The sequence below is a fragment of the Buceros rhinoceros genome, unplaced genomic scaffold, assembly GCF_000710305.1.
Source record: "Buceros rhinoceros silvestris isolate BGI_N320 unplaced genomic scaffold, ASM71030v1 scaffold15424, whole genome shotgun sequence".
NCBI lineage: Eukaryota > Metazoa > Chordata > Aves > Bucerotiformes > Bucerotidae > Buceros > Buceros rhinoceros.
This window is the reverse complement of record NW_010410169.1, coordinates 1-26,411: the sequence shown is the minus strand read 5'-3', so window position 1 is coordinate 26,411 and position 26,411 is coordinate 1. Positions and strand designations below refer to the sequence as shown.

The 26,411-nt window shown below is 40.0% G+C and overlaps 1 protein-coding gene across 1 annotated transcript; it reads left to right on the top strand.

Moving 5' to 3' along the window:
* Positions 1-429: 429 nt before the first annotated feature.
* Positions 430-24,871, top strand: LOC104492912 (transmembrane protein 131-like; the record flags this gene model as incomplete). Its single annotated transcript, XM_010135515.1, has 16 exons — positions 430-488; positions 1,464-1,587; positions 2,650-2,766; positions 4,520-4,630; positions 10,738-10,815; positions 12,766-12,919; positions 15,393-15,451; positions 15,812-15,920; positions 16,876-16,981; positions 17,638-17,791; positions 18,457-18,627; positions 18,915-18,984; positions 21,048-21,165; positions 21,931-22,069; positions 23,066-23,175; positions 24,799-24,871. Coding segments are annotated over exons 1-16 (1,752 nt in total), but the record flags the coding sequence as incomplete, so codon positions are not given.
* Between the last annotated feature and the right edge of the window lie 1,540 nt (positions 24,872-26,411).

Genomic DNA, 26,411 nt, shown 5'->3' with positions numbered 1-26,411 from the left:
ACCAGCACTTGTCTGAATGTCAAATAGATGAGGCTGCTGATCTCCTCCGTGGTGACATATTTTTCGTTCCCCAGGACTCTTTTAAGTTGTTTTCCCTCTGTAGTTCACTGCACAGACCGATAATCAGCTGTATCAGCATGACTGAGGAAATATGAGCAAGGAAGGGAGGCCGTCCAAGCCAGCATTGTCTCTAAAATGGGATACTTCTCAAACTGCGCATTTATTGGCATGAGCTTTGCAGCATGTGCTGTTATATGGAAACCTTCTCTAAAAATCAGGGAAATGTATTAAATGATTTGGATTTAGCGTGTGATTATAATATCAAGGGTCAGAGCCTGTAACACATCTTCCTTCTCTGCAGTGTGTAGCATCATGTCCAGTAAATATTAATTGTGGCTGCTTTTCCTTTCCTTCAGCTTCTCAGCAAAGATGCAGCCAAATGGGAAGGCCTTACATTTTCACCCATCAGTTCTGCATTTTGGAATGCAGTGAGTATCTTACATTATTGTTATTTTGATTAAAAAAGAAGAGGGGGAGGAACATGTGTAAGGGCTACATTTGCATAAAGAACATTAGCTCAGATCATGCCGTCCTCTGAAATTAAGAGAAATAGTAAGTAATGGCCGCAGCGTTGGACCTGTTTCTTGCCTTGCAATACTTTGTAAATGATAATCAACATAGTTCTAGGAAGGAGGAAAAGAGAAAGAGAAACATTCTGGGAACGTTTCAGGTGATTCTGCATGGATGTCAAATCATTTTTTCATGCTGGTTGTTCATTTCTTGAAAAATTCCTAGCGGAGGGAGATATTACTGCTTTCTTTAGCTGCTAAAAGTAAAATCCAGAAAGTCCCAGGCAAAACTGGTAGAATACTCGAAGTGGATTTTGGTTGGGTTTTTTGTCGGTTTGTGTTCTGTTGTTTGGTGTGTGATGTTTTTGGTTGTTTTTTTTCTTTTTTTCAGTTCTCCTCTAAGAAAACTTTAAAAATTATTCTTAAATGATAATCAGCCTTTGGTCAATCAGTAATCAAAAAGAAACACGGTCCCCTTGTGAGTTAAAGGACTGTTTCAGAGGTTGCACAGAATGGATGTGTAAGGTGCTGGGTTTTAGGATGTACTAACTAAAGCAAAAGCCGTAAGAGAATCATTGCTTTCATTGTTAAAACAAGACTTGGGTTATTTAAACTTTTTTATTCAAAACTTTGTGCCTCATAAGGGTTGCTGTTTTCTTAAACTGCTGGTGACTCAAATGAGTTTTGGCTAAGTGCAAGTCTCACATCCCAATGTTACTTATTTGTCTTTGCATACAAAAGGGCAAAATTTGCTTGGCGTGTGTCCAAAGAATAGTTACAACTAGGGAATTGTTGCATATCAACATATTTTAGAGTGATTTGTGTTTGTTGTTTTTTGGTGCATTGCCTGTACTTACAAAGTTGTTAATTTTTCTCTTTTTTTCGTCCCTTTAGATTACTGGGGCTACCCAGAGCTAAAATGCTGTATGCCTACAACCCCAGTAGAGATAGAGAAGTTGTAGTGAATTCAGTGTTTACAGCTACTAGACAGTTTCATGTGTCTCCTGCTCATAGCCGGGTGAGTGTTGATGTACTTTTGGAAACTATGTAATGGCCAAGTGCCAAGCCTTCGTGCTTCCTTTGGCCTGAGCTTTTCACTCTGTGTTTTCTCTCCATGCTTTTTTGTAGGATCTCTGGCTTTTTTCTGTTTTGCTAGCATTTTTTTTTTTTTTTGATCACTTCAGCTTAGACTGCTAAGGAAGAAGACTTCCAAAATCTACAGTAGCAAATGTGTTTTACAGTAACAGAGAAAGAGGAGAATTTTTCGGTGTTGAAGTGGCTGTTGAAATTGCATGCTGCTCTATGCGGCATTATGCAGTAATCCACAGGCACGTGGGTGTTTCACAGCCTTGAATTTTCAGTCTTTTGAATGGTCTTCCATGTTCCTTAAACTGCAATGAAATGTTTTATGCATTTTGTACTGCAATTATGAACATAATTGCCTTATGATCTCAGATCATTATTTCAACTCTGTATTTTTTTAGGAGTGTATAACAATACAACACATGTTAAGAATGAATCGCTGTGATCTCAGTTTGATGAAGCCCAGATTTTATCCTCCACTGATGTGCAAAGGGTTTTTATTATAGTTGCAGCTGATTGGTGGTTTTTTACTATGGCTGAAAGGGTGTTACTGTGCAGACGTAAACGTATTGTTCTTTCAGTTAGTCCTATTTGGTTACTAATTGTGTTGCCCAAGTTCAGTTTTGACTCATTTGACTGTATATTGCAGGGGGGATTGATTCCCTTTGTAATAGATATCTCTGTGTGGGGAAGCATTTTTGTGCACACAGAGGCCGTCGGTGCTGCCCAATTAATTTCTTGTGCAAAAAAGAGTCTTGACTGGCAAGGCCTGAGCTAGCCAAGAAACTACAGCCATACTACGGTGCGTTGCTGCACGGTCTCAGTTGTTCTCCATAGTAAGAGTCGAGAGTTGTGGACAGATGAAGCTTCTCAGGGCTGAGGTTCTGCTAAGTGGGATAAAGGAGTACATGTGGAAATGTCTGTTGGGCCGTGTGACTGAATAGCGTGTGTCATGGTCTCTGGCACAACTAAGCAAGCTTCTTTGTGGTCTCTGCAGGTGATTCCAGCGATGGGAAAAATTTCTTTCAGAGTACTCTTCCTGCCAACAGAAGAAGGCAGTATTGAAAGCTCATTATTTATAAATACCTCATCTCATGGAGTACTTTCATATCAGGTAACTACTCTTATTTTTAGTTTAAGCTTTGGATTTACCTTTGTTTTGAAAAGTGATTTTTGTACATTTTGATCATAGAGACTTTCATTGAATTCCTGATACAAATCAGGTGGAGTAATGTTTACAGTTCATTCCTTTTACCAGATCTTGCTAGTCTCATGGTCCCTCATACATGTATGTGGTTAAAATTGCTACTTTTATTTGGGCTAGTGACAGTAGTAAAACTTAAGTGTATTTGTATATATGTACTTAAAAAATCATGGTCCTGTTGTTATTTGCATTTATTACTTTGTAAAAGAAAACTTGAACTCACTGTTAGAGTGATTTAAGAATTCAGTGGTTTAAGAACAATGCCAGCTTTAATCAACCATCCACCTATTCCATTACCATACTTTGATACTGTGCTGGAAAGCAAAGCTCTTTAAATTGAAGCATAGGTAAGTTCAATTAAAATGCATTCTTTTTTTTTTTAAATACAAATATTGCATTTATCTAATGTTTATTAGAGGTAATGGCACATTTGGCATGAACTTTTCATCAGGGATGAGGGAAGAGTGCATTAGAGACTGGCTGACCTTTTCTTTTTGACATATATCCTCTCCTTGTACTCATTCCTGACCCCATGATTTATTGCCTGGTCAGCTCAACCAGGGCCTTCTATCAACAAGCTGAGGGGGAAGCAGTTGTCTGCGTCACCAAAAGATTAGTTTGTGTCACGTTGGACTGCTGCTAAAATCAATTACAGACTGGTTTTCATGGACAGTTACACCCGCCACCTGAAACAGAGAAATAGCTGCCCCTGATTCCAGCTTGCATCAGCTCTAAGAGTTTCAAAATCGGGCATAACTTGAGTGGGTGACGCAAAGTTTCAGTGGTTTTGAGAGCCCCAAAGCCTTGAAATCTGTTTGGTGTCTCTAATGCAAACACATGCAAGAGTATGTACAGAAGATTCACCCAAATGGAGAAGAGGTAGTATGATAAAAAAATGTACTTTGTAATTGCCTCCATTACAAAAAAAAATAAGAGTATTCCCTTTGATCTGACATTTTCTGTCAGTAGTTAGAAGTCTTCAGTGAAGATAGAATGCATTGTATTATCCCCTTAATTAAAAACGTGTTTTTTCTATTTAACCCCCCCCCACCTATCTTTGCATACAAGTGAAAAAGTCCCAAGGCATTTTTTTAACCTCTAGTGAATTTATTTTTCCCTGTTATCTTGCATATCATTGTCATGAACTAGTTTTGGTGGAGCAGACTATGAATTCAGTAAAAACATTCCACTTGCAAATTTACAGTACTCTGAAAACCACTGACTTTAAAAACCCAAATGATCAAAATTTATTTTACTCGATTTTAAGGCAACGCCATCGAATTCAATATGCAGTTGAACTAGTAACAAAGTTTTTTCCAGAAATTACTTCACCACCAAATGGTGATATGTCTTTTGTAGTCGCCTGAACAATGATGAGAATTTAGATACTTTCTTTTTGGGATAACCTGATGCTCTGCTGGTGAGTGCTTTGTTTTGTTTTTGTAATCATGCCTGAATGAAGATGCTCAAGTGCCATTTATGTGTATAATTACTTTCCACATAGCAACTTCATTATCAATAAACTGTCTTTTGAAATAATCTAATGTGAAAATCCAATCTGTTTCTCGGGAAGATTGTTATTATTAGCAAAAATAGTTTTGTATGTTGCCGTGATAACTGAAATACTAGATGCTGATGAATTGACCTTTTCCTTTAACAATAGGTTTTTGGAACAGGAACTCCGACGTCTTCTCCAGCAGAACCTAGAGGGCAGCTGGCAAATGCCTACTTACTATTTCCACATATTCAGAACATCCAGGCATCACGCACACTGGTACAGTATACATTTCAAATGGAGATGAAACATAAATCTTCTTAGACATAAGGTTTTTATGTCCTCAAGTTGCTGGGATGCAAGGAATGTTAACAAAAAAAGTTCCAAGTACAAGTGACTGCAGCAGAGAGGTCACAAAATACAGGGCTGCTGTGATGGAGCTGGTGTTCTGCTTTTATGAGACAGTCTTTGGCATTTAAACTATTCCCCCTTGTTCTTGTTCATGCTCCTGTGGTGTGCTGTCCTCTCAGTTTTGCTGACAAAACTATTTGTGAGGCCCTGCTCTGAACTAAACTTGGGAATTGATCTGTCCTAAAAAAAAATAAACTTTTTACTATGAAGTTGGGAGGAGGGGCTGGTTTCGTTTGTTCTGGTTTTTGCTTTAGAGCCGTTACGCATGCAGGTTAACAGCAAGGCTGTGCCAGCAGTTTGCCGCAGTTAAAAAGCATGGCATGCTGTGTGGATAACGAGAACTGGGAATCAGGCTGGAGTATCCCCTCCTGCCCCTGTCACTGCTGAAGGTACCAGCTTTGCTTACCTCAGCTTGACTAAAGCAGGGAGCTGTGGAAAATACAACAAGGTGAATTTACCAGGCATAAATATTTCAGTTGAAAGAAGCTTCATCGATTTCTGTCATTTGGTTGCAGTTGCAAGTATTTTCTTATCTTCCAGGCCATACAGAACCTTTCAAGTGAAAAACTAACTGGAAAAATTGATCTTTCAGATTTCCTTTTGTATTGCGCACAGATTTAGTTTTTTAAAAAACATGCTTAGAATATCTTAGCACGTAACATGATTTATTCTTTCATCTAAATGTAAGCTGCCTTGAATGCATTCATGATGTCATCTTCTGTTCTACCTGCGAAAATTCTCAGCTCAGTTCAGCTTCTTCAGTCTACGACGTATATATTGGATCAATCTTACCTCTACCTGAGGATAATGCACAATTTCCTTCTCTTCCTTTCTTGTCCTCTGTACCAGTCTTTCCTGTAATCACACGGGTTTGGAGTACACAGACTGGCTCTTGCGAAGGAACCAAAAGTCTTCAGGTTTTGTAATTATGGGTGCTGGAGTAGAGCTGAGAAGGGGTTTTCGGATGCTGTTCATGACATGTCTCTCTGCAACTTTGCATCTAGCTCACTGGGCTGTTGTCGGGTACTACCTGAAGTTTGAACTGGTTCACAGTTCTCTCTGAATTCCTGGGCAGAGAAGTTTTGGGGAGCATTTGGTATTTTCCCGACTGTATAGTGAGGAAGATTTTCGTATGCTTTATTTCTAGAGCTTGAGATCATGTTTGGCAGTGCAGTGTGGTACCACCTGACACCAGTCTTGTTGCAGGACATGTACTGAAAGAGAGTGTTGACTCGGTTCTCCTAGCTGTGGGTGTAATTTTCCTGTGCCGGGCCATAATTAAGGAATTACTCTTCTGTTCAGCGATTGTTACTGGTTTGGACAGAGACGTTGCAGCAGTGGGACGGACTCCTCAGCCACTGAAGTTGGTAGATAAGGTCTAAATACTGAAAAGGAGCTTATTGCTCAAATTTGTGTTCATGCTAGAAATGTGTTGCTCTACAGATAGCTGTTCTCTCCAGAAGTGCCACCTTCCATTCACCCTGCTTATACACTGATCCAGATCCCATAAAAATTGGTATGATTCTGTATTGTCCAGTTTATATTCTAGGCTCAGAAGCTGTGGAAGGGAGATCTGTGAGGTTTCAGTGGGTGACTATTTCATGTGCAAACTTAAGGATACGTAATTATTAAACATAAAATGGAAATTTGTAGTAAAAAAGCATTTAAAGCCACTCATACTCAGCTGTGCACATTTGTTTTCCCCCATTTACTTTTAACTGGAGTTAAACACCGGTGTAAATTTGAAAGCCTCATTTACACATCCTTTGTCATCTTGGGATGAATGAGTTGTAACCTTGGGTGACAATGTCTAGTTCAGGACACTAAATACCTCTGAAGTCTACTGACACTGCTTGGACACCTCTGAGAAAGCTGACCAAGTGCTTCATGGTGTGTGTCTATTTTTTGCCTCTATTGTCTCCTTTTCTAAAGGTGGTTGTGTTTAAGTTGTTTGGTAATACAGATGTCCTTGATTGTCAAGGCTGGAAGGGTAATGTCATTTAGTCCCACCATGGGCTTGGTAAGATAGCTTCTCAGAACTGCTGGAAGTGTTGTTACCATAGCCCCAAATACTTGTTCTTACTTCTTTGGTGGTTGGAAACCTACACCCGACTTTTGAATTGCTTTGTGGCCACTTCGTATTTGTTTGTTAAGATAATGCATTTGGTTTATGTAACTCCTCCTCCTTACGACACTTACTTATACCCAAAAGCATTTGTAGGTGACGTTGCATCCTTCAGCGCTCACTTTGCCAAGATGAGTGGTCTGTGCTCTGCAGTACCTTATTCAGTGATGGACTGTCCATTTCTTAACCAAATTGGCAACACCCTTCTGCAGCTTCTCCAGTTTGGAAAAATTTCATTTGAAGGTGAATGGCCAGAGTTGTACATAGGGCTATGGAGGAAATTCTGGCTCTACAGAGTATTTATGTTGGAAAAGTAACGTAATTCCTGGGGATTATAGATGAAAGTTTACCTCTACAGTATTGGAAATACAATATGTGACAGGTTTGTGTTTGCTTTTTTTGTGGAGAATGAACTTCCATTGATTATGTGGATTGTTTTTATCCTTTAACAGGCAAAGGTATACAGGCCTCCCTTTTTTTTTCCATCATTCCCCCAAGTTCTTTTAGCATAAACTCTATGATTACTAAGAAAAGAAAGACAAAGTTGCCTTTATGACCCTTCCTGTTACTTTTTTCAAAGCTTCAGCTTTTGAAGGGTTCAGGATTGGTGTGCTCTGGCTGTAGTCCTGGATCACAGGACTTCTGAGCTCCTGGCTCACTCATCGGGAGGAAAGAAGAGCTCTTTCCAACACTGCGAATTCATAGTATGTCCACGTGGCCGTGCAGCAGTGGCTCGTTACCACTAAGCTGTAACAGATGGTGGAGCCCATATAGGTCATGTTTGTTTATCCAGCTTCTGGACATCGTCTTTGCTCCAGTTGCTTGTCCTTTGGCATTGTTTAGTATTTGGATGGCACTAACAGGGCAGCTGCATCATTGTGTTCAAAATGCTGTATAAACACACTGAAAATGTCAGTGGAGGAGAGACCTGCAGGCTGGGGTGTGTTATGGTAGGAGACACAGCATCACTTTGCTACCTTTCCAGAGGAGTTCAGAGTTTATGAACCAAACCCGGTCAAGGGAAGTACTGCAAGTAGTGGTAGGAACCCAGGAACTTAAGCTGTGTGTTGTGCTGGTGGACAGAGGACCAGAGAAGGAAATATGTGGAAGTGTGCTGCTTGGGTGTAGAAAAGGAAGGTAGTAGAGTTTTCAAGGTGTGCCATCCTGATAACATTTTTTGCCATCCTGCAAAAAACTGATGAAACTCTGCTGAATCATTATTACAGGGACAGCTTATTAACACCTTTTAGAGTGGAAAATAGCTCTTTAGGGTCAGGGAATGTCCAGGACAGAAGCTTTGAAGTATCAGCGTGCAGCGTGAAGGGTAGGCTTGTTCAATGCCTGTTCTTCTTTAGTTATACTGTAGCCAAACTCCAGGAAGTGTTTGAACTCTACAGTCCTGATAATGATGCAAGAATATCTCCGAAAATCTTGTGTAGGTGCCTTGTCAATCAGACATGCTCTAAGGCAGAATGAGGAATTCTTCCCCTAAAAGTGATCTCGGGTCTGTGGTTGCTTGGTGGCTGTTGAGCTGGCCTGTTGATGCTTCGTCTCTCTCCAATGGATGAATTATTTCCTATGTAATTGCCTACTCTACTGTCCCCCAGCAAGAATCCTAGACCTTCGTCAGGAGAGCAGGGCTCCTTGCAGATCAGATAGTTCAGGTTTTTAAGGTTTTTTTGGACAGAGGCCTCTGTAAATGTAAGAACTTACCAAAACTGAGAGGAATTTCATTTATGTGGCTTCCATCAGACTTCTCTATTCTGTTCATGCAGAACTTACAGGTGCTGACTGTGTATGTACGTGCAAGCATGCGTGTGTTTGTTCCTAACACAAAATAGAGGTACTGGCTAATGAACTAGCAGTGGTTGTTCTTCTCTGCAGCACTCTTTCTGACTTTACCCCTCGTACTGTGCCTCTTCTTTTCGGTTCATTTCTGGTGCAAATGTACACTGCATAACTTGGCTCTCTGCTCCGATTCGTAGGCAGTGATATTTACAGTGTAAACGGTGTGCTTGCACTGCTGGGAGATGTGGACGTGGTCCTGCGTTTGTCATCTTGGAAGCTCTGCTTCTGACTGTGTTCTTTTCAGATGCTTTATCTTCTCCTATCGCTAACACAGCCATCCTGCCATTGCTGTGAGATCGTAGGCATGACAGTTACGCATCTATTTTCTGCTTTACATAAATGAAAACCCTTTTCCTTTTCTAAAGATTGTTTGACAAAGAGAGATAAAAGATTCCCATAAAAACAGGTTAACATCAAATACACCTCAATAACATTTTTTTTTCCCCTCTGTGCATGTTAGATTAGCATCTTCAGTGTTAAGATGACAGCAGTTTCCTGGGTAGACCTATGCCAGGTCAAGAAAAACAGTTTAAAAAAAAAAGTTGGAAAAATATGATTTAGCTGTTTTGGTTTTGTTGTTTTGTTTTTTTATAGGAGTTTGGGATCTTAAACTATTTTCAACTACAGTGGCATTGAATAAGGGCTAAGAGCTCCTTGTTTAGAACCATGAAAGCCATAGTGTTCTCCCAAGAACCACCGAGAAGGGAAGTTTAAACATCAAGGTTTATGTGACCAGAAAAGCAACCCCCAAAGTTGCTCTTTATATGATCTCACTGCCTTGTTAAAACTCCATTAGCAGTTGTGGCTGCGAGAGGTTCGTTAGTGGTGCATGTTCTGGAGTCAAATGGATTTTTGTTTGTGCTCTCAATTTGGTGAGGGCAAAGGCGTTTGTAAAAGAGAAAGGAGATGGCAGGTGTTCCTGTTCCCCGGAGGGCTGCCCTGGGAACAGCGTTTGGTTCACTGCTAACCACCTTTGCAGAGGTTACATCGCCCTCTTGTGCGAAGCCCAGGTCATTTTGGTATGAAGTCCGGTTGAATCGGGAATTTAGAATGTATGTTGGCGGCTTTTTGGCTGTGCTTTTGTAAAACTGGACCTCCTCAAACGCCACACGTGTGGTAAGCGTGTGCTAGATCCACTGTCTGCTCGGACGCACCATGCCCCCTTCTGCCCGTCCCAGGGAGGTACAAAATAGGGTGTTGGATACTTCAAAAACTTTTCTTCACTGTTTCACTTTTCAGCATTGAAGTCAGTTGCATTGACATCTTCAGAAACTTTATTTACATATTTTGTTCGGTTTCACGAGAGTAATGGGGGGGGTGGGGAGGGGGTGTGTTCCACTTGAGTTTCAAAATCATCAGGTAATTTTGTTGTACTTAAGGCACTGATAGAGTGACAGGTCTGTCATTATTTATTTATTGTAGGATGAGATTTACTGGCTGAGCAGTTTGTGCAAGTAATTTGGCTTTCCAGATAGCTTTCATAAACTGTGCTGGGCTTTGTCGGCGCTGTCGCCCCATTAGATTTACGAGTGCTTTACAAGCTGGCACAATCAATGTCATCTTCTCTTTTCTGTCTGTCGATTTTGGCACGAAGCCATGCCAAGAAGCGTTATGTTCTTGGCCTAGCAACTGTGTTTCAGTATCCATCAGCAAAGAAAATATACAGAGAAGAAGGAAAGAAGCTTTTGTGTTATACAGAAGGGCTCTGTTGGATACCTACAGTTTATTGACATATGAAAGTGTATAAAGGTTGCTTATATTGATGCTATATTGATATTGAATAATCGTGTATAATAATAGGTAAGTAGATATTGATGGAATTCCTGAGAGTTGGAAATTATTGTTGGCCTATTGTATGGAGTAATTGTATTTATTCGAAAAAAAATTTTTTGCATTGCTCTGCCATGGATATGCAGAAATAGTCCTATTACAGTGTGTGAATCGCATGATACTTCTTTTGAAGCAATGTGCCTAATGTTTTCTTCACTTTTCTTTCTTATAGGTGGAAACTATGAATGCCAGCCTTTTACATGTTCACCTTGAATGCAGTTTACCTGATGACGCATATCAGCAAGTTAAGGTGTGTTCTATTATAATTTTATATTTATTTAAATCATCTTCCTTTAATCCAGGTTTAGAGGGGCGTTTCCCAGAGCTTTAGAAGTTTTAGCAACAAAGCAATTTTCTTCTTGTCAGTTTAAAGGAGAATTATACTTTTATAAAACTGTACCCTGTGGTATAAATTAAATGTCACACACATCACACTGTAACCTTTAGGAGAGGGAGTTGTGGAAAAAGTCACCTAGCCTCCCCCAAAAACCCCAAAACCAACACTACAGGCTAAATGTTTTAATGCGTAAATATTGTATTACTTGGGAGTACAAAAGTGATTAGATTCTTGCAATTTCCTTTCTTCAGAAACATTTCACAAGTTTCTGGTTCACACTGACAAGAGATCAGTGAACTGAGAGGCTGAAGTCTGGGCTGTCTGGGCCTTATGCTTAGGAGACTTTGAAGATGGTCTTGGTTTGGGCAGCGCTGAGGAGGGGTGAACTTGTCAGCAGAAAAGTCTCCTTATGCTCAGGAGACTTGGAAGATGGTCTTGGTGTTGGGCAGAGCCAAGGAGGGGTGAACTTGTCAGCAGAAAAGCCCCTTCCAAAAGCTCTGATTGTTCAGGACAGTAGATGTCCTCCTGAGCAGTGCCATCTGGATCTCCTCTCCTCCTCTCTCCTCAAATGTCCTTACGGAGGACGTGTTGGTTCGCAGAGGTGATGGTACTTGGTGGGGTGTTTTGTTGGATCAGATAAAAAGGCCTGTGGTGTGGTCTGTGGCGCCTCTTTTTCACCAAGCGTGACAAAGCCCAGACCCACAGTTGTTTTTCTGTATGTTACACATCACAGTGCTTCTGTGCTGTTTTACTCCCATGTTTGATTCTTACATTACGTTGGTCAATAAGGTTAGGCTTGGGATGCACCTAACATTTGTTGAGATGGCACATAGTGCCCGTTCTTTGATGTGAACTTCCCAAGGGCACACCACCTCTGTGCACCAGTCTCCATAGGGGCCTCCTCTCCTGCTCCTGGCAGCTATTTCAAGAGCTCAGGGTTTCTTTGATGCTGTGTGAACGGTGAACTGGTATCCCATTCCCAAAGACATTTTCCTGCTCCCGCTGTATCTCCTTGTGACACTTCAGGTTAGCTGAAGGTGTTTTGCTGCTGCTTCGTGTGATCACTTCATGTCCCAGGGGTGGGGGTTTTCTCCTCCTGCTCCTGAGCAAATTAGCCCTCTTAGTAGGGCATTGGAACCTGAGTTTAGTGACCTCAAGGTGTGATGCAGGTGAAATTTATGTTATTCACTGTTGATTGTCCAGTTTTGTTTTGCTTTGTTGGGTGTAATTTTTTGTGAAATGGTGTCTGTGTCTTTGTAGTTGCTAAGACTCCACAGTCTTAACAGTAGCCGCTACTTAGAGAAGGAAATGAAATCCTATTTGTATTTATTTGACGTTTTCTGGCCAGACAACAGTGTTTTCAATTAAGAATTGTACACGTATGTTTGTTTTTTTTAAAATTACTTCAGTGAGAAATGGAGACAAAAAGCACAGGATTTGGAAAGTTAACTATAAACAGACCAGGGAACCTGAACTGTCTTCCTACCATTAAGACACGTGCATCAGTCTGTTTATGGCACATTTTATTGAAGGCAGAGGATTTGACAAAGGAAACTGTTTTGCAGTCCCTGAGGTGAGACTGACTAAGACAGTTTATAAATTCACATTCTTTCAAGGTTCAGTGTCCTTTTTGGCTGTTTTTCATCTTCATTTTTGCTGTGCTGTCTCTGCCTGCACTGTCTTTGGTTTCTGCTGAGGTTTTAGCAGAGGTCCTAATTGCTCCTGTTTTGCCCACACTTTGGTACTGGAAACCTTGTCTGTTAGATAATACCTTTGATTAGCTTCTCAAGATACCTTACGGTAATGAATTTTTTTCCATTTCCTCCCCCACCACACACACCATATCCCCTTGTCTCGCTCCAGAGTTGCTGTTTTATGTCTGGTGACCCAATGCTGCTAGAAATGAGCTTAACAGTAAGAATGGAAAATGCCCAACAAGATTTTGTGGAGCACAGACAATACTTACTGGAGAATCTTTTTGTAGTTTATGTAGCAATGGAAAAAACAAAGACCTCGGGTAAGTGCTAATTATGACTGTTGATTGTAATAGAACTTGGTTTTATAAATAAGTTGTGATTTGATGTGCCAAAGTGAATCCAATTCCCTGACAGGTAGATTTCGTAAGGGAAAACGGATCAGTTTAAACACAGCTTGTCAGCCACTTTGTTTAGGCAGAGTTGACTGCAAGTGCATCCTCTTTATAAAGGTAGTGATTGTAAAGTTGCAAACTACATCAGTTTCGTTCTTTAGTCCCCCTTGCTTATGCATCTGCTTAAACAGTATGGAAAGATGTCATGGCTGTTTGATTTCTACAACTGCATTTCCAGTTTCCCGTTAATGAAATTGTCCATAATAGGTCTGTGGAGGCAGAATGGTTTGTACGGTACTGGGGATAGTGGCCATTGTGGAAAGTGGGGTAGTGAGGTAATACAGACGTATGCATCGTTTGTTCTTGTAAGCTAGAATTCCACAGGCAAAACAATCAACTTCTTGCAATTTCTTTAGACTACCTTTATTGGGTGAACAAATCCTCTCAATTCAGGAGATTTTAAATTATTTATAGAGCTTTGCAGTCTGTTTGAATAGCTTTTTTTTCCGACATTTCTAACTGTTTCACTTTCTGATTGAAGAAGGAACTGCTTAAGAATCTAGATAAACATTTTTTAACACGCTAGTAAAAAAAAGAACACGATCGTTTTGTCTTTTGAGAAGTTCTGTTCAAGATCTAGTAGCAAAACAATATATGCTGTTCCTCCCACTATGCCTGTTCTGTGATGTGATATTTACACAGAGCTGAAGCTGAAATACCCGCTGTAAACCTACTCTCCCTGCCAGTTAGGAGCCAGTGCTTTATGTCATGGACATACGTTTATTCTGATGCTGCTAGAGAATTGTTCACATCTGGTGTGTCAAGGGTGCTCGCTGTTAACACTTTCAGTGGTTAAAGTGCTAGAATTATTCTTTTAAGGCTGTTTTTTATTAAGCATAATGCAACTCTAAGTCCTCGCTGTGTTAGAGGTTGGTCATATAAGCCCTTTGCTGTTGGTCATATAAGCCCACCTTTTGCTGTTGGTGGGAAATCCCCTGTCTCGATCCATCAGTATCAGCGGTGGCTTTACCATGTCAAACAGCAATGGTTGCTTGCCTTCCATTTGTATAATTACGTGAGAGACACGGTCATGAGGGAAAGATCTAACAAAAGGGAATATGGTGCTGTGTTAGTCTAAAGGTACAGCACATGTGTCAGCATCTAAAGAGGGACAGCTGGTAGCCAAGGTTGGCACAGGGAAACTAGCCAGCTGGAAAGGTTGAAGAGGAGTATGTGCTTTAAACAGCTTAGTGTATATGGAGCATCTGCTCAGTCAGAATCAACACTTGAACCCTCTTTTGGAAGGTGGCACCTGTACTCTTGCTCTGAACCAGCTGAGGACAGCGCATTAATTATTAGAAGTTGTGCCTGTTGAGTTGAGAGAATGCCCTTTTACATCAGCCTGCATCTACTGATGTGATTCAAGTATGAGCAAGGGCAGGAAGGTCAGGTCGTCTTCCTTCATGGAAGTGTGATGACCACCCTAGTATAACAGTCTCTTGTTCTGTCCTGCTCCTGCTTTTCCACATTTTCATAGTGCCCCGTGGAGAGAGACGTATGGATTGGAAAAGAAAACTAAAACTGCTTTAATGAGAATAACAATAATAAAATGAACTATATACAATACCAATACTGAGCCCAACTCCCCTGATGGCAAGCACGCCTCTGTCACCACTGATGCAGTGGGCAGGCACTGGGGAAGGCCCAGGCTGGGCTCAGCAGGAGACAGGAACCAGATACAGGATATGGATTCTGGAACTGGATTCAGGGATGAACGAATTGGTATCGAAGGCAGAATGGACAGAGTCCTCCTCGAACACCAGCCATTGAAGAGGAGGGCAAGAGAGAGCGAGACCCTCAGCTTTATACCAAATATGACATCTGTGGGCTGGAACACCTGGTTGGTCAGTGTAGGGTCACCTGTCCTGTCCGCTGCTCCCCCCAGGTGCAGCCTCTCACTCACTGCACCCCCACCGTGACACACAGGGTTTAGCAGTGACCTTGGTCTGCACAGGAGTGAGTAGAAGCCAGAGCCTTTCTGCAGACCAACCCCTGGCAGTAACTGCACACATCAAGCATTATCACTGCTAGAAGCAGAGACTGTCTGCAAAAATATGCTGTTAACTTCATATAGTGCAGTTAGAAGAGACTGAGCTGAAAAGTAAAATCACTGAATAGAATTCTTCCTGCTCTAACTCAAACCAGGGCATGAGCAGATTCTTACTCCTTTATGAAACTATTGCCAGCTTCAAGATGTGAATAGTGTCTCCTTTTTCCAAGGATATCTGTCGCACACAGATTTTTACATTTATATTGAGATTGCCTCTCATATGAGTATCTGACAAAGCAAGAGTGCTTCCATCCTTGGTGCACTTACCTCGGTGTTCATTCTTTTGGACAGGTGATTCCTCAGTAGATGTGTACGTCATGCACTCTGGGAACAGCCTCGTGCATATACAGGTAATTGTGGGCTTCAGGAAGCCATATTTTAGGGTGGTGAGATTGATTGGAGAATTAATTAGCCCACAGGCTTACTTTCTAATAGCTGATTGATTTTGCTGGTGGCATACGTCTCGTTTTTGTATTTTTAAAATGTGCCCAAGCGTCTAGTAGACCATTTAGATGATGGGTTCTAGTTTAGCGATGGATTTTTCCTGAAGACGTAAGAGCTGTTAACTTGACTAAAAATCCATGGGTTGATTTAGAAGATGTGAGAAAATGGCAGATTTGCAAATTTGAGAAGAAGATAGATGTAATACAAGAGGTGGAATAGTAATTGTAGTGCTGCTACAAGGATCCTTGTGTCTTATCTTCATGCAGGAAATACAGCAGTTGTCACAAAAAGACACATCACCTGTGGAGTTTCAGCCAGTACTGCTCTCTTCATCATCGACTAACTTTACAAAAGTTGCTTCTGTTTCTTGTGAAGGTACAGGATCCGTATACTTGTAGATAATATGATTACACAGGATTTGATTATAAAAGGGTGGGGTCTTTTCAGCAGACAGAGACCCTGAAAGATCTCAAAATCAACTTGCCTGGACTTCTTTTGAGAAGGAAGGTGAATTCTTTCTGCTGTTTCTACCATTTTTGTGTATATGTTCTTCCTCTTATGCCGACTGAAGGCTCTATGCTTATATTTCAAAAAGGGCAAGAAAACATTTGCTAAAATGTTACCTGGTTTTACAGTAAGAGTAATTACTGAATATGCCTTTTCAGCACCCTTTTATAATTTTGGGGTATATTTCTGTTTCCAGTATGTTTCCTAAAAGGCTATTGTGCTTGGGTGGTCATCTTCTATGACATTTCTTGGCAAGATCATTGAAAGAGGCTTGCCTGAGACCAGGCATGTTTATGGAAGAGCAAAGATTAACATTTAAGCATTCCTGACTCCAGCCTGTTTCCTATTTTGACCACTAGACTGCAGTGTATATACTTCAAACATTTATGAAATAGGCTGCTTTCATAATGACAGTGGGACTTGGTTTTCCTAGCCAAAAAAAGAAAGGGGGTAAATAAGAGGAAAGAAGGGACTATATGTTAAATGATTCTTTTTTTCAGAACAGTTTTTCATTTATTGAAAGGAGGCAGTGTGCACTGATAAGTAAGAGTGCTGTGCCAGCGGCATGCGGTTCAAATTGGTCAGGTCACTCTTCACAGCTTTGCTTGTGTCATTTGAAAGTGTGTAGCATTCATAAACTCTTCAAGCACGGTTTGGAACCTCTGAAAATTAGGACATGAGCAATTAGATGCATTGCTCATCTGTGCAAGAATTGGACCAGCAAATGTCCCTCTTTGCAGTATTCTTCCAAGTCTTCCCATGAAAATAGTCATGGATGTGCTTTCATCCTGGCTGATGTTGTGTTCTCCTGCTTTTTGCCCAGCTGCATCCAGGGACAGTGAAAGTCCTTATGCTGACAACAAGAAGGAAAATCTATTGGAAGGCCCTACAACACTAAAAGCCTGTCTTTCCTGTCCTGTGATGGAAGGGTAGGTTGACAGTTGGCTTTTGTTTGTTTGTTAATGTTCACTGACATTGTGAGAAGAATATTGTATCCTACTTTAAGAGATGAGATTAGCTTGCTTTGTCACCAAATGATTCCAAGGATGGTGAAGAGGCTTCTTCCTATTGTTGCCATATCATTTGCCAAAACCGACCTGTGGCATTTCAAGCAATAGGTTTGTATTTTATCCAGGAGGAATTTCAGGAGCCAGTGACAAGACACACCTTAGCAGATCATATCATATAAACATTGCTTAGAGTCTGTGATAAAATTTCCATGATACTTGTTAATCCAATGCAGAAGCAGGATAATTACAGAAAAAATGTGAAGTCTTTTCTTCCGTTGTGTTTTGCCGATTTCATCCAAACCACCATATCACAAAGCAGGAGGTAATGTTGTACTGTAGCATAGCAAGAGGGTAGAGTGATTACCTGCCTACCTCTTTTACATTGTTCTTGTCGATTTTTACTCTAATATTATATGTAAGTATTCCAGAGGAAATAATTTTGTTCTTTCTCCTTAAAACCTTAAAAAAGCCTCATTATGCAAGAATACTGTAGTTATCTTTTCTTGTGTGGACCACTTGTGTGTGCTCAAGGACAGTTGCAGATGTATTTATTTTTCTTTTGTGTTTACGTACAGATATTTTGACCTAGATCCTTCTGCAGCATTGTTTCATATAGAACCACATCATAATACTTCAGGATTTTGGTCCATATGGTTTACAAACAATTTTGATTTCAGCGTTGAACTGAGTGAAGTCTTTGTGGCCAGAGGAACAAAGAACGTTTTAAAGGTAAGCTTTATTTCTGCTTCATACAATATTTTGTCTTTGATTTAAGGATGTGGTCCTTGGACATACAAAATAGTTTCTTTGAAGAACTGAGTTTTCTCAGAAATGGTTGAAATCAGTTAAAAATAAAGGTTTGTGTACACCTGTAGCTGTTGGGTCCTGAAGAGCTTACTCTTTCAGTAGGCATTATTCACTGTCTGGCTTGTTTTTCTTTTGGATTGGATTGCTTTATTAGCAGCTGTTCTTTCATTTGAGTTGCAGCTACAGATGCATCAAATAAGGGATCATTTCTCTGTTCTGAGAATTGTTGCAGTGTTTGTGCTCTGTAGGGTTCAGCATTTCTTCATAGGCTGTAATGGAAGTCTTTAGTACGTAGATGAGCTTTGAAGTTTAGAAGGCGAAGCCAGTAATTTCCTCGCACAATTGCTTGATTCAAACCAGACAAATCTGGTTTATGGGTTAGCACATGACTGAGCATCTAATTGGCTCTTCGTATATTTAGATAGGAGATTTACATGTGTGCACTATATGGATCAGTTATGGGCACATATGTGCGTGTAATAACAGCAAAAATAATGAAGGAAGAGAAGGTTTGCATTCTTCAAAGTACCGCTTGCACCAAAAAAACTGTACCAATTTTAATTCAGTTGTCGTTTGATTCTTTCTAGATTCTGAACTTTGCTGAACATTTGACTCTACCTCCAGGCTGCTGGAATGTATTTTCTTTGAAGCTCAATGTGAAAGACACTGTAACAAATGTGCTTTCTAGTATTTGTTTGACCACAAATGTGGGAGTAATGTTTGAAATACCTCTGCAGATATATTCGACTGTGTCCAAGGTATCGTATTCACTTGTGTTGAATTATTATGCACTGCAAACCAAATGGCAGCAGCTTCTTTCTTAGACCAGAAATCAGTCCCTTAGTCCCGAAAGAAAAACTTGGTACTAGACCACTCTGTGAAAGCATTCCGTAGGCTGAGAAGTTAAGCCCCCGGAGTTGAACCGTGATGGAATTACAGTTCTCTAGGCAACTGACTCATCCAAAGTATGCACTGAAATACTGGAATTTGTCTTGTTGTCTTGTCATATGGTCAGTTGTGGTTTTGTTCTGTTTTGTTTTTCCAGCAGGGAGATCTTCATTTTGAAGCAATTGCCCACTGTGATATTCAGTGTTATTTGGGGAAGTCTGATTCAGGTAGGCTTGTCCTGAGTTTTTTTTAGGCATCTGATGGTAGTTTCATTGTAGAAAATTCATTTTATGTAGCAAGACTTGTAATGAGAACGTTGAGATTGTTCATATAAGTACTTAGTTTTATGTCTTTTAAAAACATTCTGCGAGTATATAAATGGCTTTGAGTAGCCTGTGTGAGTACATTGTGCAGTATTTCAGACGTCTAATTCCATAGTATGTGCTAAGGTATTGTTCTGTCTTGAAACTTTTATTGGACTCAATATTTAAGACTCACCTGTAAGTTCTCATTGGTGGTGTACTGCTCCTTGCTTTCTTCATATGCACGTTCTCTGGAGATGTTGAGGTAGAGTGATAAGCTGTCAACGTGCTCAAATTAGAAAATATGCATAATCTGGGTCCAGATTCTGGGAATTCTTCGATGAAAAACAAAAAATGTTGACCAATATCCTGCCTTTAGCCAGAGTTAAGTTTGAAGGCCTTCTCTTTATCTGTTTTTCACAGCAATGATTTCATAGATTTCTGTAAAAGACCATTTACCAGACTTGTAAAACAGCATTCTTAACGCTGTGTCATGTGAAACAGAAAGGAGGAGTCTCTTTTTTTCTGGAACTAAGGAGTCTAACTCTCGATACTGTAATGCTGGGAGTTGTGTTAAGTACCTGGCTGGTATTTACCAAAGTACAGTGTGAAGTATTATAAGGACATGATACTGCCTTCGGAATGTTGGATATGATGAAAGCTGATTCGGAGTAGTGGGTTTTTTTTAATTTCTTGCTCAGTAAGGCATTTCAGTAGGCAGCTGGGTACTACAAGTTTTAAATGTTAAAAGAATTCTCTCCAGAATGTGTTTTCAAGGTGGTGCTTTGCTAAAATGTGTTTTCATATGAGAATATGAAGAAGGCAATAGTAGTCAGTCAAATGTAAAAAGGAGAGTTGAGGTGACATGGGAACACATAGCTTGAAGAATTTACTGATAGATAGGCATGTGTAGGTGTGTATCTTAGAAGTGCATGATATGGATCAGTTATGGGCACATATGTGTGTGTAATAACAGAAAAAATATGAAAGAAGAGAAAATTTTTTTTTTTCAAGGTACAGCTTGTACCAAGAATACCATACCAATTTTAATTCAGTAGAATTTTTAATTCATTAGAAGCAAGGGTTTAGGTTTTACCTCTTTTTAAAAATCTGTGTGAAGGATTATTGCTGATAAAGTGACTCCTTGTTTACTTTCTTTCCATTCTAGTAATAACACGTAATCAGTTTTTTACATACAGGCATTCTGCCTTCTAATTTTGGATACTAGTATTTGGTTGAGAGAAGTCTAATTCACAGCCTAGATAACCTAAAGAACTTGCAGCTGGATCATTCCAGTCATCAACAATCTCGGTTCCTTTAAATGCTAAGGATTGTAAAATAAAAGATATGTGCTTTCAAAATAAGCCACGTTTGTTTTCTTTCAAGATAAATTTACTTCTCTGTCTCTTCTCTGCCATGTGAAAATGCTTGAACCAATATGAGTCTAACTTTCTAAAAGGCATTAAGGCTTAGACTGATGTTAACTTGCAATTTTATCTTAGGAAGAATTTGAGAGAATTACCATCACCTCAGTAAGAGAAGCTAAAATGAAAACAACCTTTCTGCCAAACCATGGGGTTTGTTTTGCTCCCTGCTGTGCTGTGGTATTATAATTTTGTACCACTATGTAAAGAACAGCGTATGATCTTGGTACTTTATTGGCATCAGTGGCGAGTTCTGTGTGTAAGGACTACTGATAACAAAATGACTTTTCAAAGGCTTCCATTAGAAACAGCAACAGTGAAAAGGGCTTACTAGAGCATACCAAGCCTGTGTGATATCCATACTCCTGTTTGCTGGTAGAATTATCATGGCTTTGCAGATGTATTTCTTTAAGCAAATCAGATATGGACAATAATATATATACCCTCACATGTGCTTGCTTTGAAGTGAAAAAGTGGATTGCCTTTTGCTTATGTTCAGAAGTAGATTGCTGGAAGGAGCAAATGCTATCTCTGTAAAATATGAAAAATCTGTTATCGTTCCAGCAAATCTGCTTTGGCAGAAGAGTCTCTCTCTGGACCGTTCTGCCTGGGATGTGGATTCTGAGCTTGCCAGTGAACTTTATGAAAGATGGCAAAAAATAAGACGTGGGGAAGCCTGCAGGTCTGTACAGAATCTGTTGAGGTTCTTAATTCAAGCCAGTACAGTGATGTAAGGAAGAATATTTCTGTTCTGAAGTGTTCTTAATTAGAACAAATATTTTTTGACCTTCCTGTGCTTGAGTTAGTTATCTTGAAGCACCTGGAGTTTCAGAGCACCCCAGACACCCCCAGCTTCCATTTCAAGGCACTGCCAGCCATGAGTAAATGTTCCAGATGCCTGAACTTTAGACTGTAAATAATGTTCTGACTCCAGTAACCCCACCAGAGCTACCTAGTGTGAAAGCAGCCAAAGCATGTTTTATCAGATCTTTTATGGAGTTGTATGAGCCTTTCATCAACAGGTTGCATAGCAGTCTTTCAGGATCAGGGGCTTTGAATAGCTGTTGAGGCGTTTAGTCCCTGGCCTAATGGATATTGCGTACTGGAGATGCTGGGAAAGAAACAGTCGCTGTGATGGAACAATTCTTGCAGAGGCGATGGCATCAGTGACATCAGACCAGACCCTTTTCAGAAGAAAGAGGTAGATCTGTGAAAACCACAGTCGTGCTGCAGTTAGAAGAGTGGAGACTGAAGGGATGCACATAAGTTACACTGACTCTTTACTACTAGGTTACAGCTTTATGGGCTTTATTTTGAGAGAAATGTTTTCAAGGAAAAATTACTTAGTGTAATTGTAGATCCTGGCAAATCGTCAGGTTTTTTATTCTTCGTTTGAAAGGAAAAAAAAGAAAATTAACAAAACTTTTTTTTTTTTTCAATAAAGCAGGAGAAGTATTTTAGGATTGACTCGTTTTATTCACCAGAAGAAACCCGAAGAGGAATCCTTTGCCTTTTTCTTGCCTCGGTTGACTACAAAGCCTGACCTTACGCTCAACTTCAGTGCCACAGCAGTTAAAAGTAGTATGGTGAGAATGGTGGTTGTTACGCTTTTTCTGAGTTGATGTAAGTTTATCTTGTTTAAGTAACAAAGTCTGTAATTAATATTTGGTGATGCTTAGCATTTTCAACCTGCTTGTAGATCAGTGTTTTGAACCCTATTTTAAGACACCAGATTTGCATCCCTTTGGGTCTTTGGTAAGTTCTCGAGCTATCTAGCTGTAATATTTTAATACAAGGAGAGGAGTAAAGCAGTGTAGGTCTTAACTAATAGTTGTTCACAGTTTTTAAAGCTTTCCTTGCATCATCGTAGAAGTTACATGCTTGTGGTAAAATAATTGAGCCAGGGGCTCGGGATAGGATGTACTGTCATGTGGTTACAGGATGGCCTTTCTCATGCCAGTGCCTTATATCACCGAAATGTGTAAAACATTTTCAAGAGATACAACACTTGAGACATCAGCAGAGCAGTGTCTCTTCCAACCACACTGACGGTTCTTTCTTTCTTGTTGGTCAGATTTATATCACTACTAACCTAGCCTGGGCCAGAACCAGTTACATGGAGATAGTTTTCATATGCACGTATTGTGAATTTTCTTAATATTCCATTTGTGCCATTTAATTGTCAGTCATTATAGTAATGCGTGTAAACTGCTTGCACCTAGAGTTCTGTAAGGAAGGGTGGCACCTCACTAACTTCACCTTCTTCTGTGGAAGACCTTTGTTCTTGTCTGCCTGTGTAACTCAAAATCTAAATGAAAGGGTTGTTTGGGGCCTGGGAGAGGTCTGTGTTTTTGCACATGGTTCTTCATTCCCTCGTAGCTGTTTTTGCAAATGGTGACATTGTGGTGACATGCACTGCTGTTCCATGCAGTTTTGTGCACATATGAGTATATAGCATTCAGACAAAAGCCAGGTTGAAGTCCCTTGAAAATGCAGCTCATATTACCAGTGCCAAACTATGTTACCTTCCAGTTCTCAGGTATGCGGTTTTAACTTTTTCTTTTCCCCTTCTAACTATTTAGGTAAAATATTTTATATTGAGAAACCCATCATCCTTCCCAGTTACATTGCAGCTTCTGCCTCTTTCTCACTACCCTGATCCCCGAGCTTCACTGAATCTGCTCAACAAATGGTAATGAGTATAACTATCTCAGCATACTGTTTTCCCTTTTAAAAGATCCGTTTGCCACACCTTATGATAGTTGCTTATTGTTTTTCTTTTTTTAATTTTTCAAAATGTAACCTGGGGACAATGTTCTGACCCATTTTCAAAGACCCAGTTCATGTTTAGAGCAGCTTCTTATACGATGTATGACCTTGTAGCTTACCTGATCATTGATAAAACCAAACTGGGCATGTTTCCAACAAGTTTGTCTATTAGCTGTTAACTATAATTGGTAATCTTTTAAGATCTGAGGCGTAAAGCAAGCTTGTGCAAGCTGCCTAGATGACGGTAGCAACTTGCAGAATATGGGATGTGCACCTCCCTGCAAGGCTGGTTGGGAAGTATACAGCGTCTGTAGACTGCCCAGTGAGGAGGAAGGTAACTGAACCTCCCCACCAGAAAAAGTTTTCTTCTTAGGGCAAAACCCTGGTTAAAGAGGAAGAAGGAGCCAGAAAGAAAAATTCCGGTCCAGAGCCAGGAACCCCACCGTCACTGTTTAGGGCCAGCTAATCAAATGTTTCTCCTTTGTTTTGAACTTTCTGTTTTAGAACTGAGAAGATCTAATGAAAAATTTAGATAAGAGTTAGGTGAACAGTATGAAGGGGCATGGTGAGGTGGGCTGAAGTTCACCGAAATAAGCCCTGGCTGTCACACTTAACTTTGAAACACTGTGTGGTTTGTAGGTCTTTTTTGCTTGGTTGGAGCCCATGGGACTACTCATGTGCTTAAGCGTAACTTGCTCATTTGGGGTCCAAACCCATGGAGTAATTGCTTGCTTAACCTCATATCTCTACATACATATGTGTATGTGCACGTGTGTATAAATATATATGCACGTTAATAGCTACGTCTATTTAGGTACTAAGTATGATTTCCATATAGACTCCTTCTAGTGGTTTGAAATTATATTTCCTCTGTACTTGCACGCTTTTGTTTCTGCAGATCATGTAGGTTTATCAGAAATGGCATCCCAAACCTGGTTCTTTTTTAAGCTAATGAGATAGAAAGTTGTGACAAGTGAATTTCCCATTCAGTGGCCGGAGGTCCATTAGTCCCCTGTAATCTAAATTTTACCTGTTGGTTTTCTTATGTCTGTTTTTAATACCTTAATGTCAAATGCTTATAATGTGCACTCAGGCAGATAATCAACTGCTATAAGTTAATTCAATTTGCAAAGCATGTGAAAGAAAATAGGAATTTTTCCCAAACAAATCACGAGCAGAAAGAGAGATATTTGAATAAATTAATGAGACTTGATAATGGTTATTTCTTCCCAGTTATGTGGGCATTTGTGTTTGTGTGGCTTGGAAATTGTATTTCTTGATTGTGATCTTTTGCAGTATTCTATGCTGAGACCTCTAAAATGTTCAGCCGTTTGTCTGTTTTCCAAATGTGTGGAATCCACATAAAACTGATTTGTAGTGTATTCTGTTAAAATGCAGACCCACATTTCCACTGTATTTCATCTGCCAAAATGCAGTTGTAAAAGTAGTCTTTATGTAAGAATAAATGCCAGCATGTAGAAATTAGTCAATGTAGTTCTGACAGACTAGGTTTGAAGTGCCTAATTTTTTGTTTTGGTTTCTTCAGGTTTGGCATAAATGTGCAAGATATTAATTTCACAACCACTGAATTCAGGCTCGTGGATGAATGTTCTCAGAGGGTAAGATGGCTCATGTTGATAGAAGTGGTCTGACACACTAAAAAAAGCTTTTTTTTCTGGCTACGCTACGTCCGGATTGTTCCCAAATGCCATTTAAAGTAATTTAATAGTGTTTTCTTGATTCTCTGTCAGGCTTGTATCTTTGCAGTTAATTTTTTTTCAAAGTTTGAGTCTGTTTTAAAAACCGTAGGGAGAGAGAATGTGCATGCGTGTGTGTGCGTGTCGAGCAGGCCACTGTTTGCATTCTTTGTTGGGACTTACTTTAGCCCCAGGTTGACCATGAAGTGGCCGGCTTCTGAGTCAGTGATGTCAGAAGCTAGCTGATAATCTGTTCGGTGGAGGGAAATACTGTCTGATAGCTCAAGGGAGAAGGTGGCTGGATTTCTACACTTCGCCTCAGTCTCATAGTAACTCCCAGAGATTTAGCATGGAATGTCAGGGCTCTCTCTGGTTACCATTGCCTCGTTTTTAGCACTTGACTGTGTCACACCAGTGCTGAGCTGACGTGTTGTGTCACGGATGGCAGAAATAGAGAAGATGCTGTATCGGGGATGTTGGCATGTTCCGACGACCAGACTACTGTCCAGGGTACCTGGAGAATTTCTTTTTAGACTTGTAGTTTGTTCAAAACCCTGGAATTGACACATTCTCCCTGCTGTTTGGGCATGCTGCAACCACATCTTTAAGGTCCTATGCACATCCGTGTTTCTGCACATATGCTTCAAGACCTTAATGAAAGATTAGTACCTTATAAAAAGAAAAGACTGTATTTGCTACTCTAATTAAAGCTGACCTTTCCTTTCTGGCAACACTTGTAAGAGTTACTGTAAAAGAGAGGAGACAGCAGTTCACAAATCCCAGCCTGTAGGCACAGAAGAAGAAAAGGAAGTTCCACTAGTACATGGGTAGGTCTGAGTTTCTACAGTCCTACACTATACTCCTGACCAAATGGAAAAATAGTGGTGGATAGTTACATCAGTGTGTGTAGTATCTGTTTCTCATTAGAGACTTGAAGAGCTAGGGGTTACGTATGTGGTTAGATAGTTATTCAGCACATATGAGGTGGATCTTGGCTTGTTAACCAAATCACTAGTTGTTAATATTTACATTTTTGAACTTGTCATAATTTCCCCAGTCACTTTATATTCATGTGTAATGAGTTGTTAGGCTCACATTTGCATGCATGTGTATTGTTGTTTGTAGGGAGTGACAGGGTGAATTTTGCAAATGCCATATGTGGTTTGCTTTTAATAAATACTGTTCATTAAATGCAGGTTCTGAAACTTCTTTGCATGTTCTTTTTTTCATAAAATAGGCTAAGAACAAAAACAATTTGGACTGGAAAGGATCAGAAAAGCCATTAGTACCACAGCCATGAATTGAAAAACAACCAAGAAAGAGCGCGTTTTGTAATGTTTATGGTTGTTTAGACTGCTATAGGTATCTGATCACTTCTTTCGAAGAGGAGACCCCCAGTTCTGGAATAGAAAGTTTAGGACTATTTTCATTTTGATAATGGGAAAAAGAATAAACAGCAGTA